This window comes from Canis lupus, chromosome 20 (genome assembly GCF_003254725.2).
Source record: "Canis lupus dingo isolate Sandy chromosome 20, ASM325472v2, whole genome shotgun sequence".
Classification (NCBI taxonomy): domain Eukaryota; kingdom Metazoa; phylum Chordata; class Mammalia; order Carnivora; family Canidae; genus Canis; species Canis lupus.
The window spans coordinates 6009557-6028006 of record NC_064262.1 but is presented as its reverse complement, the minus strand read 5'-3'; the positions used below and the strand labels follow the sequence as shown (position 1 = coordinate 6028006).

At 47.9% G+C, this 18450-nt stretch overlaps 1 protein-coding gene across 4 annotated transcripts in view; it reads right to left on the bottom strand.

The window, feature by feature from the left end:
* TMEM40 (transmembrane protein 40) overlaps positions 1-16862 on the bottom strand; it is a 46091-nt gene extending 29229 nt beyond the window's left edge. For 2 of the 4 annotated variants that reach the window (XM_049097660.1, XM_049097661.1), the window contains exons 1-2: positions 16435-16853; positions 518-598 (exon numbers count right to left, since the gene is read on the bottom strand). In XM_049097660.1, the coding sequence (XP_048953617.1) occupies positions 518-590 (73 nt within the window). In that variant the 5' untranslated portion in view covers positions 591-598; positions 16435-16853. Of the gene's footprint in view, positions 1-517; positions 599-16434 lie in introns of all 4 variants that reach the window. The other 2 variants (XM_049097662.1, XM_025449424.3) reach the window with 2 other exon arrangements.
* Between the last annotated feature and the right edge of the window lie 1588 nt (positions 16863-18450).

Below are 18450 nucleotides of genomic sequence, written 5' to 3'. Positions count from 1 at the left end.
GCCAATGGAAGGTACAGAAGATCAGAGCTCTCAGAGGCCCTAGAGGCTCTAGGAAGCCTCAAGGCACAAATTTCTCTGAATATAGAGACCAGAGAGCCTTCTAAGCCCCCTATTCTACCCAGAGGCCACTAAATTGTGTACAATAGTTGTCAATTTAGGATGCAGTATAAATTATAGGGCAGGGATGATCTGGTCAAGTGAATCTTCTCATTAACCATTCTGGAGTAGCACAGGAACCTTCCTGCCTTCTGAGGACCCTCACTAGTGCCAACCCAAACCTCCAGAGCCCTCTTGAGATTTGGGGAGCAAATGAAGGTCCCCAAAGCTATAAAGTTCTAGGGGATGGACTGAACCAAGCATATGTGTACGTGTGTGAGGAAAACATTACTTCTCCAGAGGATTCAACTGTGACTTGAGCCATTATGCCACATGAGAGGAACAGATCTTCAGTTCCACCCACTGCTGGACTCTACCTCCCATGTGGCTTTGCCCAGAGGGTGAGAGAAGGCGAACATACAGTCTAGGTCTTCTGTTTCTGCATGGACTTGACTGTCATCTTGAGTCTGGGAGGAAGGTCCTGAAGTTTCCATGGTTTTCTCTGGAGGAATAACAATAATAAGTAATTAATGAATGTCACCTTAGTTAATCCCCTTAACATAGAAAAAGATTGGCAAAGAAAGAAAAAAATGACAAGTGGGTGGCTCATTCAGTTAAGCATCTGCCTTCTGCTCAGGTCATGATCCCAGGGTCCTGGGATACAGACAGCAAGACAGTATTGGGTTCACTGCTCAGTGGGGAGTCTGCTTCTCCCTCTCCCTCTGCCCTTCCTCACTGCCCCTGCCTCATGTGTGTGTGTGTGTGTGTGTGTGTGTGTGCTCTGTCTCTCAAATAAGTAAATGAAATCTTTAAAAAAATAAAAAAAATAAAGTGTCCTTAAATGTAAGGATACTGTGATTTTTATGATGAAATTACATGATGTCTGGCACTTTCTTCAACATAATCTTGCTGAGGAGACTGAGGGCATAGGTAGAGATACAAATAAACACATACCATGAGTTAATAGTTACTGGAGCTATATCAAAATATAAATACCAATACTGGTGGTATTATGGGTATTTTTAGCTTCTTATTTTCATTTTACATTTTCTAAATTTTTAACAGTATTGTTCTCATTGTAATAAAATCGCCAATAATTTTTCCTTATGTACTTAAAAATGTAATATGCCAATATCTTGTTTCAGTGTAGTACTTCATTGATGAGGGAGCAGAAGGCCAGCTGGGGACAAAGCACCAGCTGATACCCTGCAAGATCCTCCCCACTCCCACCCTGGCCACTCCTGGGTGGGATATGAGTGACATTCCTCCAGGAAGTTCCCAACCGTCTTAATGTTAATGCCTTGCTAAGAGGGAAAAACAACATGACAATGGCAAGGCCTCCAAATCCTGTGAGTCTTCCTTAGCATCTGAAAATCCTTCTGAAATCTCTCTTTTCCCTACCTCCCCCAACTTCCAAGTATATAATCAGCCACCCCTCACAAGCTTGGGGCAGTAGCTCTTCCTGCCCAAGGGTCCTGTCTTGGGCTTTAATAAAACCACCATTTTGAACAAAAGACATCTCAAGAATTCTTTCTTGGTCATTGGCTCCGGACCTCACCCCACGAAACCTCACCTATGTTTCAAAACTACATCATTGATGGTCTTTCCAAGGATTTATCTGAACCTGGTCATAAGCCAGTTAAGTAGGAATTGGGATTACCTGCTCCTCACAGTTGAATTATAATTTCTAGACAACGAAATTTCCCCAAAGATTGTCTTATTTGACAATTACAATAACTCTGCAAGGTATGTTTTATTATTCCTGTTTTATAGAGGCACCAGAACCCATAGTCTATCTAATACACCCCAAGATGTTGGTCTAGGGCACAAAACAAAACAAAAAAAGGCCACCCTGGCGTTCAGCCCTGCTGGAATGCCTGTCAGGATTAGGGATGCAAGCAGTGAAGGTAAGGGCAGGAAGCAGGCACTTGAAGGTGAAGAGCAAAATTTGGGAACCTGTCCCTTCAGGACACTACACTCTGTATGTACCTTCCCAAAATTGTGAGAGGAGCTAGAGGCAACTATGGAGGCTGGCCTCCAGGTGAGGCTACAAGAAGGCCCTAACTGTGGCCTTGGAAAATCCAAATGGCCAACTTCCGTCAGCTAATGCTCTCCCCTGGGGAAAATACATGAAGTGGAGCTCCCCTCCAAAGTCTTTATTTTAGTTGGGCACATGGCCAGCCAGCTAGAGACTACCAGCATACCTTGAAGCTGAGTGTGGCCATTTGACTACATTCCTGCCAATGGAATATGGGTGGATAGGATATGCATGGTGGTGAGCCCAGAACTGTTTAATGGTTCTCCAGTAAAAAGAAAAAAGTACACATACATGCGCACGCACACACACACACACACACTCACACAATTTGTTAAATATTTTGCTGATATAAAAAATGTATAGCATACAGTTCACAAATAATAAAATATACAGTACTCTTTATTGCAAATTCCACATACCTGGAATTTCAGTGGGCTTTGGAATTTCTTGCAAAACCCACTCTCAGTTTTTATAAGTCCATTGCCAACAACAGTGTCACAGAATCAGACTATTTTTTTTTTTTTTTAATTTATGATAGTCACAGAGAGAGAGAGAGAGAGAGAGGCAGAGACATAGGCAGAGGGAGAAGCAGGCTCCATGCACCGGGAGCCTGATGTGGGATTCGATCCCGGGTCTCCAGGATCGTGCCCTGGGCCAGAGGCAGGCGCCAAACCGCTGCACCACCCAGGGATCCCCCAGAATCAGACTATTGATGAATTTTTTATTACTACCAGGTTCAGCAAAAAAGTTGCCAATATCAATGATAGAACAGGAGTACTTCTCATGTGAATGTTAGCTGCTGTTTTCTTTCACATTAACAAGACAAAAGTGAATCAACTAAGGCATTTGTTTGGGGCAAACTATTGCCCCAAACTATTGTGGTGCCCCACAAATTCTTTTTCTTATAATGAGAACTTTTAAGATCTATTCTTTAAGAGGCACCTGGGTGGCTCAGTGGTTGAGCAACTGCCTTTGGCTCAGGGCATGATCCCAGAGTCCTGGGATCCAGTCCCACATCGGGCTCCCTGCAGGGAACCTGCTTCTCCCTCTATGTCTGTGTCTCTCTGTGTCTCTCATGAATAAATAAATAAAATCTTTTAAAAAAGTAAATCTGTTCTTTTAACTTTCAAATATGTAATACCGTATTGTTATTATTATTTAAAGATTTATTTATTTATTTGAGAGAGAAAGTGCATGAGAAGTGGGAGAGGCAGAGGCAGAAGGGAGAATCTCAAGCAGACTCCACACTGAGCACCAAGCTCTGTGAGGGTTTGATCCATCACCCTGAGCTCATGATGACCCAAACCAAATTACAATAACCCTGCAAGGTATGTTTTATTATTCCTGTTTTATAGAGGCACCAGAGCCCATAGTCTATCTAATACACCCCAAAATGTTGGTCTAGGGCACATTTGGTCATGTGCCCAAATGAGCAGACCCTTAAATGACTGAGCCACCCAGGAGCCCCCTGCAATACCATATTATTATTAATTATAGTCACTATGTTGAACATTACATCCCTATGACTTATTTATTTTATTACTGGAAGTTCATACCTTTTGACTGCCCATTTCATCCATTCCCCATCCCCACCTCTGGCAACCACCAATCCATTCTCTGTATCTGTGAGTTTGGGTTCTTTGTAAATTTGTTTGTTTTTGGTACAGAATCTACTCTCAATCTACCAAGACCTTGGCAAGACAACAGCCTTCCCTGTGCCTCAGAGATGGACCACCTAGGTTTGGATCCTGACACATTGGTTTGTGGGATCTTGAGCAAATGACAACCTCTTATTGGCTCAGTTTCCTCCTTTGTCGTATGAGGACAATAACAGCGCTTATCTCATAGTGTTGTTGTGAAAATGGCATGAATTAAAACATGTAAGGCACTTAGACCAATGCTTGGTATAGAGCAGGCGTGGAATAAATGCCAGCTGAGATGATTTCAGGCCTCCAGACCTAGGCCATTCTTTCTTATTGTCAAAAGTGTATCTGACCTTCCAAGCACAGCTCAAGTGCCATTTTTTTTTTGAAAGATTTTATTTATTTATTCATGAGAGACATAGAGAGAGAGAGAGAGTGAGGCAGAGACACGGGCAAAGGGAGAAGCAGGCTCCATGCAGGGAGCCCGACATGGGACTCGATCCAGGGGTCTCCAGGATAACACCCTGGGCTAAAGGCAGGTGCCAAACCGCTGAGCCACCCGGGCTGCCCTCAAATGCCATTTTCTTTATGAAGCCCTGTGCTAGTTGCCTTACCAATTCCCACCCTCCTTCCCCCACTCCCTTAATCCTCCTTCCCCCAGAACCCCTGCCCTTCTTTCTTGCTAACAAAACTGTAGTTTTGTTCATCAGGACATCATTACATCAGGAGTGGCAACAAGACAGTATTTGTATAGCGGCAAGAGCATGTGCTTTGGGGTCAGACACACTAGGATCCAACCACATTCCTGTCACCTGTGCACAGGATGACCTTGAGCATAGCAGTCACCTTCTCTTAGTTCTGGTTACCTCAATTGTGAACGAGGAATGGTAGTACCTTAGGGAGGAAAGGTAGCTAGTGCCTGCCCTTAGCAGTACTCAGTAAATGAAAGTTTCTTCTTCTACAGACCTCCTCTTACCCTCAGACATTCGGTGTCCAGCCTCAGCCCAGCCCATGCCCTGTCAAAATTGTATCTGACCTTTTAGACACAGCTAAAATATCACCTCCTTTACAAAGCCCTATGTTAATTGCCTGACCAGTCCTCATCTTCCCTTCTCCACCCTCTTAATCCTCCTCCACCCCCCATCAGTCCTGCCCTACTTTCTTGCTAACAAAACTGCAGATTTGTTTTTCCAGCTCCAGTTAGTTGTTTTGTCAGCCTCCCTTGTAGCTGAAGTTGGCTGGGGTTCTGGGAAGGGTTTTGCTTCTCCTGACAAAAGAAGCCAACAGTGCTGGTGCTGTGTCTTGCCTCTCCTTCCTTCCTTGAACATAAATGTGATGGCAGGAGCAACAGTGGCCATCTTATGACCATGAGGAAAAGCCAAAGTAATTGCAGAGATGTTGTTGAGCTGCCAAGCCCTTGTCAGCAGCTGCCTGCTTTCTTGTTATTTAAGGAAAATAAAACTTTATAGTCAAGATTTTTGATATGAACTTTCCTTCTCTTACATTATGTCTGTTAATTGAGCACCTACTGTGTGCTAGAACTGGGGATATATGGTGAACAAGTTGCATCCTTGTCCTCAAGGAATTTCTTGATGGATCAGGAGCCTGTGGGAACCCAGGGGCCAAATCAGACCAGGGTCAGTCAGGGAAATTTCCTGAAGGAGAGAATGCTGGGGTGAGTTTAGAAGGGCCAGAGGGGGGATCCCTGGGTGGCTCAGTGGTTTGGTGCCTGCCTTTGGCCCAGGGCATGATCCTGGAGTCCCAGGATCAAGACCCATGGCCGGCTCCCTGCATGGAGCCTGCTTCTCCCTCTGCCTATGTCTCTGCCTCTCTTCTCTCTGTGTGTCTTTCATGAGTAAATAAATAAAAATCTTAAAAAAAAAAAAAAGAAGAAGAAGAAGAGCCAGAGGGGACAATATGCAAAGGCATAGAGGCAAGGGGCCTTGTCCCACAGGGGAAACAGTGGCAGGAAGCAACTCTGAAGAAGAAGGAGGTTGGGGGGAGGCCCAGGGAGCACCCCCACCTTGTCTCTGGGCATGTTGCTCTCCTGAGCCTAGTCAATTCTGCCTTGTGCCAGACCTGACTTTCTTAGGGTAGGGCACCTTGTTGCACAACTCCAAGGACCACTATTCTTAGTCACACACAGATCTCTGCTAAGGGCTCAGCAGGATGCATCCCCTCCACTAGAGCCTGAACCCAGCCAGGGGGGGTGGGGACAGAGACTAAGACTGATTCATTTCTGGGTCCCCTGAAGCCTGCACAGGACCTGGCAAAAAGCAGAAATGATGATGATGATGATGATGACAATGATATAAACAAGTACTTCCCAACTGCCAAGCAACCATCTGAGCACATTACAGGTGTCCTCTCATATGCTCCTCACCACAACTCTGGGACGGCTCGCTGTGGTGGTGCCCACTTTAGAGATGGCGCGGGGAGACTAAGGAACTTTCTTAGGGCTGTAGCTAGTAAGTGGTTGAGCAAAGGTAGTTGCTCTGTCCGTGTTGGGAGGTGGAAGGAGTGAAGCTGTCATCTCTACTCAGGCCCCTGTCATTAGCACTGGAATGAAGCCACTAAGTCATGGGAGTGCTATGCAAATGATGATGACTTGGCTTGTAGTCAGCCATTGGTGGGGCCCTGAGCAGTGTCCTTAAGGCCAGGGTAACTTCCTCAGGAAACTCATCCAGCAGAAGGGAAGAAAATGGAGCTTTTGTGAAGATTGGACCTGAGGGAGCCCTCTTTCTCCTTTTAGTGTCCTCACCCCATCCCTCCTCTACCCACATTTGTATTATAAGAAAGTATAAATGGAATTAAAAAAATTAAAGCTCAAGAATCAGTGCACATGGGACGCCTGGGTAGCTTAGCAGTTGAGCATCTGCCTTCAGTTCAGGGTGTGATCCTGGAGACCCAGGATCAAGTCCCACATCGGGCTCTCTGCATGGCGCCTGCTTCTCCCTCTGCCTATGTCTCTGCCTCTCTGTGTGTGTGTGTCTCTCATGAATAAAAAAATAAAATCTTAAAAAAAAGAAGAATTAGTGCACAGGGCAATGCATAACTCAAAAGGACAGCACTCACAGTGGAGCATCAGCCACTGGCAGAGGGATGTCTGGGACGGGTTTCAAAGCTCAAGTTCACCATGTGCAACCTCCTCTGGAGCAAGATGGATGGTGGGGTGTTGAGACACGAGAAGTGAAGAAAGCAGAAAGAGGAAAGAGAACACAGTATGTTCCCCAAGATCTTATTTCATGAGTGCAAGGCTTATATTATGCAGCAAGAAGCTGAGTTTCATATAGACAAGTGACTTGTTCTAGGTCTCCCAGCTGACAGGTGGTCTCGAATCAAAACCCTGCTCCAGCAAAGAACCCCATTCCTTGACCCTGGTTAGAGGCTCCTAAAGCCCCCTCTTGCAGGTGCTTCCCCCTCCCCGTCCGAGGCTCATCCTACAAGGAAATGGAATGCCTGACTTCCTAGCATGTTTCTCCCAAAGACCCGGCCCTGCTGAGTCACTGGTGGTGCCAGGGCCTCTGTACCCACAGGTCTTGCTAAACTGGATTTCCCCTTTGGTTCAGCCTACATTTTCTAAGCTCCTACTGTCACAAGGGACTGGGCCCATGGTTGGATACTCGGGGACACCAAGCTGTCACAGTCTCAACAGTGCTTTTGCCGCCTAGCTCAGATAGTACCCACTCTACATGAGGAGCAAGTGAGCTGGGTGGCACAGAGAGAGAGAGGCAGAGACACAGGCAGAGGGAGAAGCAGGCTCCATGCAGGAAGCCTGACATGGGACTTGATCCCGGGTCCCCAGGATCAGGCCCCGGGCCGAAGGCGGCGCCAAACTGCTAAGCCTCTTGGGCTGCCCTCAAATAATCTTTACACCCAACGTGGGGCTCGAATTCACCACTCCATGATCAAGAGCCGCATGCTCTACTGACTAAGCCATCCAGGTGCCCCACCCCTCTTCCACTTTCATTGTGACATTGGGCCCTCCCAGGTTGTCCAGGACCATCCTCCTAAATTAAGGTTAGCTGATGAGCAACCTTACTTCCACCTGAATTGTTAATTCTCCTTTGCCAGGTAACCTTAGTTTCCAGAGATTAGGATGCAGATATCTTTGGGGGCGGTTACTCAGGTTGTCACAGTCCCTAACCCTAGTGCCTGCCACAGCCTGGAGCCCTGCAGGGGCTAAATGTCTTCCTTCTTATTCATTAGAGACACACAGAGAGAGGCAGAGACATAGTAGGAGGGAGAGGCAGGCTCCCTGACGGGAACCTGATGTAGGACTCAATCCCAGGACCCTGGGACCACGACCTGAGCTGAAGGCAGATGCTAAACCACTAAGCCACTCGGGTGCCCCACATCTTCCTTCTTTTTCTTTTTTTTTTTTAAGATTTTATTTATTTATTCATGAGACACACACACACACACACACAGAGAGAGAGAGAGAAAGAGAGAGAGGCAGAGAAGCAGGCAGAGAAGCAGGCTCCATGCAGGGAGCCCGATGTGGGACTTGATCCTGGGTCTCCAGGATCACGCCCTGGGCTGAAGGTGGCACTAAACAGCTGAGCCACCCGGGCTGCCCCCACATCTTCCTTCTTAAACCAGGTTCCCTCTCTGGCTCCACCATGCTCCTGGGAACCCCCCAAACTTCAAAGATAGAAGGATGCCCTGGCTCCTTTCTCCCCAGATAGCCAAAGCCTCAGTTTACCCCATTTTTCCTTCAAGAAGCCCTGGCTTTTCTGTTCCTACTGCCTCCCTCCCAAGAGATCTGATAAGGAGACTGAGGGTTTTGGAGTTGGTTATAAGTGTGTTCTTATTCCTGTCCCTTAGATGCCTGGCTCCTCTACAAAATGGAGTATTAATATATGTCCCCACGAGTGTTGTGGGGATTAAATAATACTGTGCCCATAACAAGCCTAGAATACTGGCACTTAATAAATAAGAGTATCCCCTCCCCTTGCTCATGCTCAATGTCTTCCTCATTTGTTGATGATCCAATTTCCCTTAGGAGCACAGTTGACAGGGTAGATTCCCAGGATTCTTTCCTTTGGAGGTTCCTGCTCGGGGGCTGGTGTTAGGAGCCAAGTTAGGGTTAGGATATGGCTAGGGGAAGTCTGCATTATTAACAAAGGCAACATCTGCTAGGCAGAGTGTGGTCCACTCAGACCACCAGAACTTTTCCCCTAAGTGTTAAAATAGTCTCCCTGTCTGCCTCTGGCCTTGCCCTTCCAAACACATTGCTGGAATGCCCTGGCCTTTAGTTTCCCCGTGTGTAGAAGTTGGGCTGCCCTCTACAAGTTTCTTCCAGCTTTGACATTCTAGGAAACTAGTGCTCCCCTGGTTTTCATGATTCATCTGGTCAGCAAAGAACTTTGGAACTCAGGGTTTATGAGACCTGCAGGAAAGCCCAGAACAGCATGTTCTAATAATAAGATACATATGGTATATGGTATCTCGTAGGGAACAGAGGCCCTTGGAGTGCTCTAAGAAAAAAGGAGATTTTGTATTCAAAGAAATTGGTTCAACACTGCTTTCCATCACTGCTTTCCATACCCACCTTATTGCAGCTCCAAAATGTATGACTGTGTGGGCAGCCTGGGTGGCTCAGTGGTTTAGCACTGCCTTCAGCCCAGGGAGTGATCCTGAAGACCTGGGGATCCTGAAGACCTGGGATCAAGTCCCACGTCGGGCTCCCTGCATGGAGCCTGCTTTTCCCTCTGCCTGTGTCTCTGTCTCTCTCTGTGTGTCTCTCATGAATAAATAAATAAAATCTTTAAAAAAAAATGTATGATTGTATGATTGTGTATTAAAGGCTCTGAAAAGGAGCACCTGGGTGGCTCAGTTGGTTGAGCATCTGCCTTTGGCTTGAATGATGATCCCAGGATTCTGGGATTGAGCCCTACATCAGGCTCCCTGCTCAATGAAGAGCCTGCTTTCTTTCTACCTCTGCTGCTCCCCCTGCTTGTGCTCACCGTCTCCCTTTCTCTGTCAGATAAATAAATAAAATCTTAAAAATAATAATAAAAATAAAGACTCTGAAAAGGGCTGCAGGAGAAAAAGCTCTTTCACACTATTAATTCCAACCTTTCCCCAAAACATGCAAGTACACAGTCCTTTACTCCAGAACGTGGTTCAGTATAGTCTGACGCAGCTTTGGGAAATGCCATCGGCTTCAATCCTTGACGTTCTCTAGGTCAGCCTCTCCATCCTAGAGTCCCAGCCTGGGCACTGCTTCAGTGCCAATTCCCTCATCCGGAGTTCCTCCACCTCCATCAGGACAGTTGGGGAGGGGAATAAATCAGAAACAGACCCTCGGAAATGAGGGGCATGGAACAGAAATGGTCTTTTCACCAGCTTTGGGATCCCAAGGTGTGGGTGGTAAATCCTTCCAACAACCCCAGGCAGGGCTCGGGGTGGGGGTGGGGGAAGAAACTGAGTCAGCTGTCATGAGATCAAGAACATGGTCCTGGCCCTGTCTCCAACTCACCCTGGGCCCTCGGGCGCAGCACTCTCCCTTCTAGGTTCTTATTCTCATCTACAAGACAGAGAATAATGTCATTTATGTTATTTATATCTTAGAATGCATGTATGGGGTTGTGGGTAGGAAAGTACATGGTAAAATTACCATTCCCTTTTGCCAGAACGTTATACTGAGAGGTATGTTGTTTTTTTTAAGATTAAAAAAAATAAAAATAAATAAAAATTAAAAAAAGATCTTATTTATTTATTCATGAGAGACAGAGAGAGGCAGACACAGGCAGAGGGAGAAACAGGCTCCATGCAGGGAGCCTGATGCAGGACTGGATCCCGGGTCTCCAGGATCACACTCTGGGCCGAAGGCAGGTGCTAAACCGCTGAGCCACCCAGGGACCCCATACTGAGAGGTATCTTGATTAAGTCACTGCTTCAATGGGGGCTGACAGAGCCTTTTGAATTCATGCTTTATCACTTTACTTCTCAGCTTCATGACTTTGAGTAAATCACTTCTCTGAGACTCAGTTTCCTTGTCTGTAAAATAGGGATCAGTGTCATTGTCTTGCAGGGTTGCTGTGAGGATTGAAATTAAAAGGACTTTACTTCTGAGCTCCCTGGGAATAGGAATCGTGTTTTTCTTGCTCTCTCTTACATTCTAGCCCCTGGCTTAGACAAAGTGCTTCATAGTCATAAAACAAGTCATAAAGTACTGAAATTAAGAGCTTAGAGACATGCTAGCCTAGCAGAGTTTCTTTAGCAGCTCCCTCTTCACTTTATACTACTTGTTCATACCCCTTCTTCTTCCACACTCTCCCCTTTCCTGCCCCATGCTCACCCCACCCCACCCCCACCTCAGCTCCCCAGGTTTGGCGACCTCTCCCTTTCTCCAAGCTACAGGTTCACAGAGTTGTAGCCAGGAGACCAAAACTGAGGCCCAGAAAGGGAAAGGGACTTGCCCAGGGTCACATAGCAAGACATCTAGATATGAACTCAGATCTGAGTCTGAAGTCAAGTGTGAGGGGAACCTCACAGAGGGAAAGAAGGAAGATGCTTCAGTTCCCACCTCCTCCACCATCTTATCCCCAGTCCATCCAGGCAGTTTAATGGTGAGATAACAACCCACGCTGCCTAGCCAGCTGACCACACACCAGATGGACCTGTTATGAATGTATATGACCCTTTTGGCCACAGCACACTCCACAAAGTAGCCAGGGCCTGAGGTTGCCTCTGAGCAGTGCAGGGTGGCACCTAGGCTGAACTAAAAAGGGACAAAATCTAGTCTGTGCAGAGAGAGGATTGGTTGAAGGCTGTTCATACAGAAAGACCTAGGAGTTCTAAAAGACCCTCTGAAAGGTAAATAAATGTCAGCACAATCATCTAACTTGGTGTCTAGCACATGGTAGGTGCATAAGCAATGTTTGTTAAAGTGTAATATGAGCCAACAAGGTGATAAAGCTACAGAGCAAAGCTAACAGTTTTAGGTCGTATCAACAGAAGGACATAGTCTATAGTGAAGAAGATGATCCATATCTCACCATCTCCCAACCTAGGTTCAATCCTGGGTTCTGAACAGAATAGAGTCTGGACAGAGATAATCCAGGGGACATGTGGGATATTAAGATCAAACCCAAGAGAAATGTCTGGAGGAGTAGGGCACTAAGCCTAGGTAGGGATAAGCATTGCATGGACAGACCTGGTCACCATCCCCAAGTGTTCACAGGGCTTCCTGCAGGACAGAGGGACTAGATAGGGCTATTGAGCTCTAGAGGTCAGGACCTTGGGATGTCACCAGGGCAGATTCCAGCTCAAGATATAAAATAATTTTCTAAAATTCCTTTTTAAAAAAAGATTTTATTTATTTATTCATGAGAGACACAGACACACACAGAGAGGCAGAGCCATAGGCAGAGGGAGAAGGAGGCTCCCTGCAAGGAGCCCAATATGGGACTTGATCCCGGGACCCCAGGATGCCTGGGTGGCTCAGCGGTTGGGTGTCTGCCTTCGGCTTGGGGCCTGATCTCAGAGTGCAGGGATGGAGTCCCACATTGGGCTCCCTGCAGGGATGTGAGACTCAATCCCAGGACCGGGACCGCGCCTGAGCCAAAGGCAGACACGCTCAACCACCGAGCCACCCAGGCGTCCCATATTCCTACTTAACTTTTAACTAAAAATCACTAACAGTATCTAGTTCAACCCTGATGTGCACCCTCTCAGGCACTGAATGTCATGCCTACTAAGTGGGGTTCCCAAGGCCAAGGGGAAGCTCCATAACAGACAGGTCTGCTGCGGTCCTGTCTTTCATTTCTTTATGGTCAGCCTACTGCAATGTATTGCGGCACCCTGGTGCCAGGTTGGGTGGATCTGAGCATCGAACAATGCGTTTTAACTGAATCAGCTCCTGCAGAGTGTATGAGTGGCTTCAAAGAGTCCCTGCAAAGAACCACGGATGTAGATAACTCTAATCCAGAGAGTGCAAGCGACCAGCAGGAAAAGTGCTGGACAGACAAAAGTGCTCCCCACTCGAGGCCATCATCAGCCACCTTACTATGTTGAAAACAATGATGAATGGGATCTCATACACACGGTATGGCTTACTGAAATAATAATAGAACTACTGGCAAGGTGGACTTCCATCCACTGTTGTTGGTGATTAAATTCACACTGAGTGTATATTGGGCCTTTGGACATTAGCTAATCATCACAGTATTTGTATATCATTTCTAAATCTATAAATATGCATCTGTTGGGGGTGCCTAAAGCAGTTTTCTTTTTTAAAAAAGATTTTATTTATTTATTTGAGAGAGGGGTGGGAGAGGGAGAGAGAGAGAGAGAGAGAGAGAGCACAAGCACACAAGGGGTGGGGAGAGGCAAATGGAGAAGCAGATTCCCCACTGAACAGGAAGCCCAATGCAGGACTCGATCCCAGGACCCTGGGATCATGACCTGAGCCAAAGGCAGATACTTAACTGACTGAGCCACCCAGATGTCCCTAAACCATTTTTCTTGAGAAGCATGTACAATCAAAAAGTGTGGCAGGAGGGGTGCCTGGGTGGCTCAGTGGTTGAGCACCTGCCTTTGACTCAGGTCAGGATCGTGGAGTCCCAGAATCGGTCTGGTCTGCCTCAGGCTTCCTGCGGGGAGCCTGCCTCTCCCTCTGCCTAGGTCCCTGCCTCTTTCTCTGTCTCTCATGAATAAATAAATAAAATCTTTAAAATTAAAAAAAAAAAAGTGTGGTAGGAGCACCTGGGTGGTTCAGTTGCCTGGGTGTCTGACTCTTGATTTTGGTGCAAGCTGTGATCTCAGGGTCATGGGGCAGAGCCTTGTGTCAGGCTCTGCATGCTGGTTATGGAACCCACTTAGGATTATCTCTCTCCCTTTCCCTCTGCACCACTCCCTTCCCTGCCCAGTTTTCTAGCTCTCTCTCTTCCTCTCTCTCAAAATTTTTTTTTTAAAAAGTGTGACAACCATTACTCCAGATCCTTAGACCCAGTTAGACACTAAAGGATGCTGGGATGCTGGTCCCTGTTTGGGTTTGGGGCTGAATCAGATTTGTTTCAGATTTAGGAACTATGAAAAACTAGCGGGGGAGTGTGCCCCCCAATAAAAATTGTTGAGCCCCTCCCCCCACAACATTTGGAGATTAATGGAAAGAAACCAAAAGCTCTTTTTTTTTTTTTTTGAAACCAAAAGCTCTTAAAAGGTTTTCCCCAGCTCTGACTCTCCAAGGTGGGTGCCTATTTAATCAGCCAGAGCCAGTCCAGCCTCCTTTCTCATTCTGTCATCTAAGTTTCTTTCTGTCTCCTCTCTCTTTTCCATCTTTTTCTCTGGTCTCTCTCTCTCCCTCCCTCCCCACCAACACATATGCAATTGACAACAGCAAAAACCAGAAAAGAGGCATCCAGTTTAAGAGAAGGAGATTGCTCAGTCTTTAATGTCAGACAGACCTGGATTCAGTTCCCACTGCTATCCTCCACAGACTGAGATCATTGCATGGCAGCTACATTCATTCTCAGAGCCTCAGAATCCTCCCCTGGAAAAAAAGGCATGCCTGCAACTCAACAATAAAATGACAACCTACTTTTAAAATGGTCAAAGAATTTGAACAGACATTTCTCTGAAGAAATGGGCAGTAGCACTTGGAATGATGTTCAACATCTTTTTATTAAGAGAAATGCAAATCAAAACCACAATGAGAGGGCACCTGGCTGCCTCAGTTGGAAGAGCATATGACTCTTAATCTTGGGGTTATGAGTTTGAGCCCTATGTTGGGTGTAGAGATTACTTAAATAAATAAAACTTGAAAAACAAAACAAAACCGCAATGAAATACCACTTCATACCCTCTAGGATGGCTACAATAAGAAATCCAGATAATAACAAGGGCAGACAAGGATGTGGAAAATTTCGAGCCTTCATGCACAACTGGTAGGATTGTAGAATGATACAGCCACTTTGGAAAAGTTTAGTGATTTCTCAAAATGTCAAACATAGATTCACCATATGACCCTGCAAGTACACTCCTAGGTATACACTCAAAAGAAGTGAAGACCTATGTCCACACAAAAAGTTCATACATCAATGTCCTCGGCCGCTTTATTCATAATGGCCACAAAGTGGAAACAACCCAAGCTGATGAATGAATAAACAAAATGTGATACAATCGTACAACACCATTCAGCCAGAAAGAGGGAAGAAACGCTGGTAACAGACTACAACATGGGTAAACCTTGAAAGCATGATGTTAAGTGAAATAAGCCAGCCAAAATTATGATATAATCCCATTTATATAAAATGTCCAGAATAAGCAAATCCTTACAGATAAAATCCACAAAGTAGGTTAGTGGTTGCCATGGGAAGGAGGAAATGCAGGGTGACTGCTAAAGGGTCTGGGGTTTATTTGGGGATGACAAAAATTCTAAATTAGATAGTGGTAATGGTTGCACCACTCTGTGAATATAGAGTTACCAAAAAACACTGACTTGGACACTTTAAAAGTGTGAAGCTGATGGCATGTGAATGAGATCTCAATAAAGTTGTTACTGAAAAAAAAAAAAAAAAGAATGAGGCCTCCCCCTCCCCCACCCTAGAGTTGCTATGAAAGTGGAGTGAGGCCCCTGGCAACGGGATGCCCAGCACATCCCCAGGGTGGAGCCCATGCTGGAGAGAGAGAGCGCTCTTTTACAGGGGCCTGGAGAGGATTTGAGAGCACAGGTACCCGGGCGTTTTAGAGGGCTACGCCAGCCCCAGTTCGACGAGTTTCAGAGACAAGAGGGATCCCATTATTTATAGATCTGTTTGGTTTGGACCCAAAACAAAACACCGCACACTTCCCTCACCGCAACTCCCCACCAACACGCACTCCTGACTCAACATTTTTCTGGCAGTTTCTAAACAAAGCAGTATAAAATAACCAGCACGTGCCTATCATCTTTCTTACCCCCCTTAAAAAGAAATCGGATTGGCTGGAGGCCTGAAGGCCAATTGAGAGGAGAGGGGTTGGGATGCTCCCTCGGAGCGCGGGGTGGGGGTGGGGGGGCTCCTGATGCGGAGGGGGGGGGTGGGAGCGGGACAGGGAGGGGCGGGGCTCCCCTCCCCCAAGGCCTGGCTCTGCCTCTTCAGCATTTTCTCCCCAAAAGTGCCTTTGAGCCCAAAGCTGAGGAGACGACTGGCTTCCTCATCCTCTCCAGCCCACCAGGCCGGGCAGGAGGGCGCCTTCGGAGGGGCCGGGAAGGCAGCCGCCTTCGCTTGTTGGTCAAGCACAGAGACTGGGACGTTTTGAGGGGAAACACCTTCGTCTTCCCAAGCGTTTGGTTCCACAAAGGCAGAGCGGGCGAAGCCTTCAGAGCCCTAGTTTGGCTCTTCATTCTACAAATGGGGAAACTGAGCCCTCAAAGGTTTTTTCTGAAGGTCCTGCAGCAGGTCAGCGACAGAAACAGGAGTTAGGGTCCCCTGCTGTGGCAGGACCTGGCCTGGCCGCAGCCTCAAGACACCCCAGGGAGGTGCATATTTGTCATCCTCCCCCGATACTTCTAGAGGAGGAGGCAGGTGCTCAGCCAGCTAGGCAGGCGCAGAGCTGGGATCCAATCCAGGCCCACCGAGGAGCCCCAAAATGTCAGGCCGGTGGGAGAGCCCGTCCTCCTAAAGACCAGCGCTCCACTCGCCCCTCACCCGGCACGTGTCCCATTACCTGCGGTCCGGAGGCCGGTGTGCGCCGCCCGCGGAGCCGTGTGCGCGGTGCAGACGCCGGCGGGCCGGGAAGAGCGCGGCCGCGGCCAGGCCACGCCCCCGTGACCGGGAGGGGCGGCGCGGGACTTGCCCGGGGCCCCGCTGGCTCACCCGGGTGGCATTCCTTCCTGCTGGTGCTATCGGCCCCAGGCCTTCCTGTCTGACTGGAGTCTTCCTCCTGACACCCCAGGCACCGCAGATGGGGCGGCTAAACCCTCAGACCCGCGCCCTGGGCAGGGCCATGACTGCTGACTCAGGAGGCAGCGACGGAGGGGGTAGTCGCAGCGCCCTCGCTGGGCCACGCTCTGGGCACAGAGAAGGTGGGGTGTGTTCCAGATTCCCACCTCGTTGGTGAGTCTGACTCAGGACCCAGCCGTGTGGGCCAACCCAATGCCTTCCCAAGGGGTGAGCCGGGCAGGCAGCAGGACGGGAGGCCCCAGGGCTCAGAGGACCGGGGGGACTCCTGTGAATGGGACTGGCGGTGCCCTCTCCTGGTGAGGAAACTGGGCAAAGGCTAGAATATCCATTGCCTTGTGGAGACAGGAAAAACACAGGTCCCAAGGGGGTGTGTGTGGGGGGGACTGACCTACAGTGAGTCCAAGAATAACCCCAGCTCCGCCTGCCTCTGCTGCTTACTGATCAATTTGGAAGTAGGACAGTAAACATGTCCTACACTGTCCTGGGGAGCACCCAGGCCAGCTAGAGACAGGCCATGACAGGCCCCAAGAGGGCAAGGCCCAGGGAGCTGTGGGTTCCCAGGAGGGCTTCCTGGAAGAGTTATTTGCATCTTAAGCTCAGGCCAAAATCTCAGAGTCGTCCCTGACTCTGCGCTCTCATACTCTGTATCTGGCATATCTGGAAAACCCTGTTGGCCCCACCTTCAACATCCCAAAGCCAAACTCTTGTCTCCACTTCCATGGCAACCACCCTGGTCCAGCCAATATGATCACTAGTCTGTTTGCTTCTGCCCTCAGCCTAGTGACTGTCCTAAGCATGGCAACCAGAGGGGGATCCAGTTAAAACCTAAGTCCGTGGGGATCCCTGACTCAGTGGGGCTCAGTGGTTTAGCACCTGCCTTTGGCCCAGGACATGATCCTGGAGTCCCAGGATCCAGTCCCACATCAGACTCCCTGCATGGAGCCTGCTTCTCCCTCTGCCTGTGTCTCTGCCTCTCTCTCTCTCTCTCTCTCTCTCTCTGTGTGTCTCTAATGAATAAATAAATAAAATCTTAAAAAAAAAACAAAAAACCTAAGTCAGCTCATGTTCCTCCTCTGCTCAGCACTCTTCCAGGGCTCCCACCTCACTCAGGATAAAACTCAAGTTCTTACAGAGCAGTCTACCATCTGGGACCCACCTTTTGTTCTCTATGACCTGCCTGAATTTCAATGACTCCCTTTCTCGCTCTGCCCCTCTACGACCAGGAACATGCCCCAAACACTCCAGTTAGGTTCCACCCTCAGGGCCTTTGCACTGGTTGTTCCCTCTGCCTAGAATGCTGTTTCCCAAATAGCCACCTGGCTCCTTTCCTCACTTCTTCAAGTCTCGATTCAAATGTCACCTTCTCTGAGAGGCCTTCCCTGACCACCCTGTACAAAGTAGGGGTGGCACCACCTTTCCCCATCATCCTGCTTTATCGATCGCCATCTTACATACTATATGTTTTTTGTTATGTGCATTTCCCCATTATGTATTGTTTGCTTCAGGACCTAGGGATGGTGTCTGACACATGGTAGGTGCTCAATAAATTTTGTTGAATGAATGATCTGAAAGGGAAGCCCAAGAAGCGAGGCAAGGGCATTCCAAGCAGAGGGAACCACATGTGCAAAGGCTTAGAGGGAAGAGGCACTGCTTGTATTGAGGATCTGGAAATAACTCAGAACAGCAGGAGAGTCAGGGGCTGGAGGAGGGGAGAACGGAAAGCGTCTAGAGGCAGGGCCTGGAGAGCTAGACCAAGAGGCTGGATGTTATCCCGAGAGTG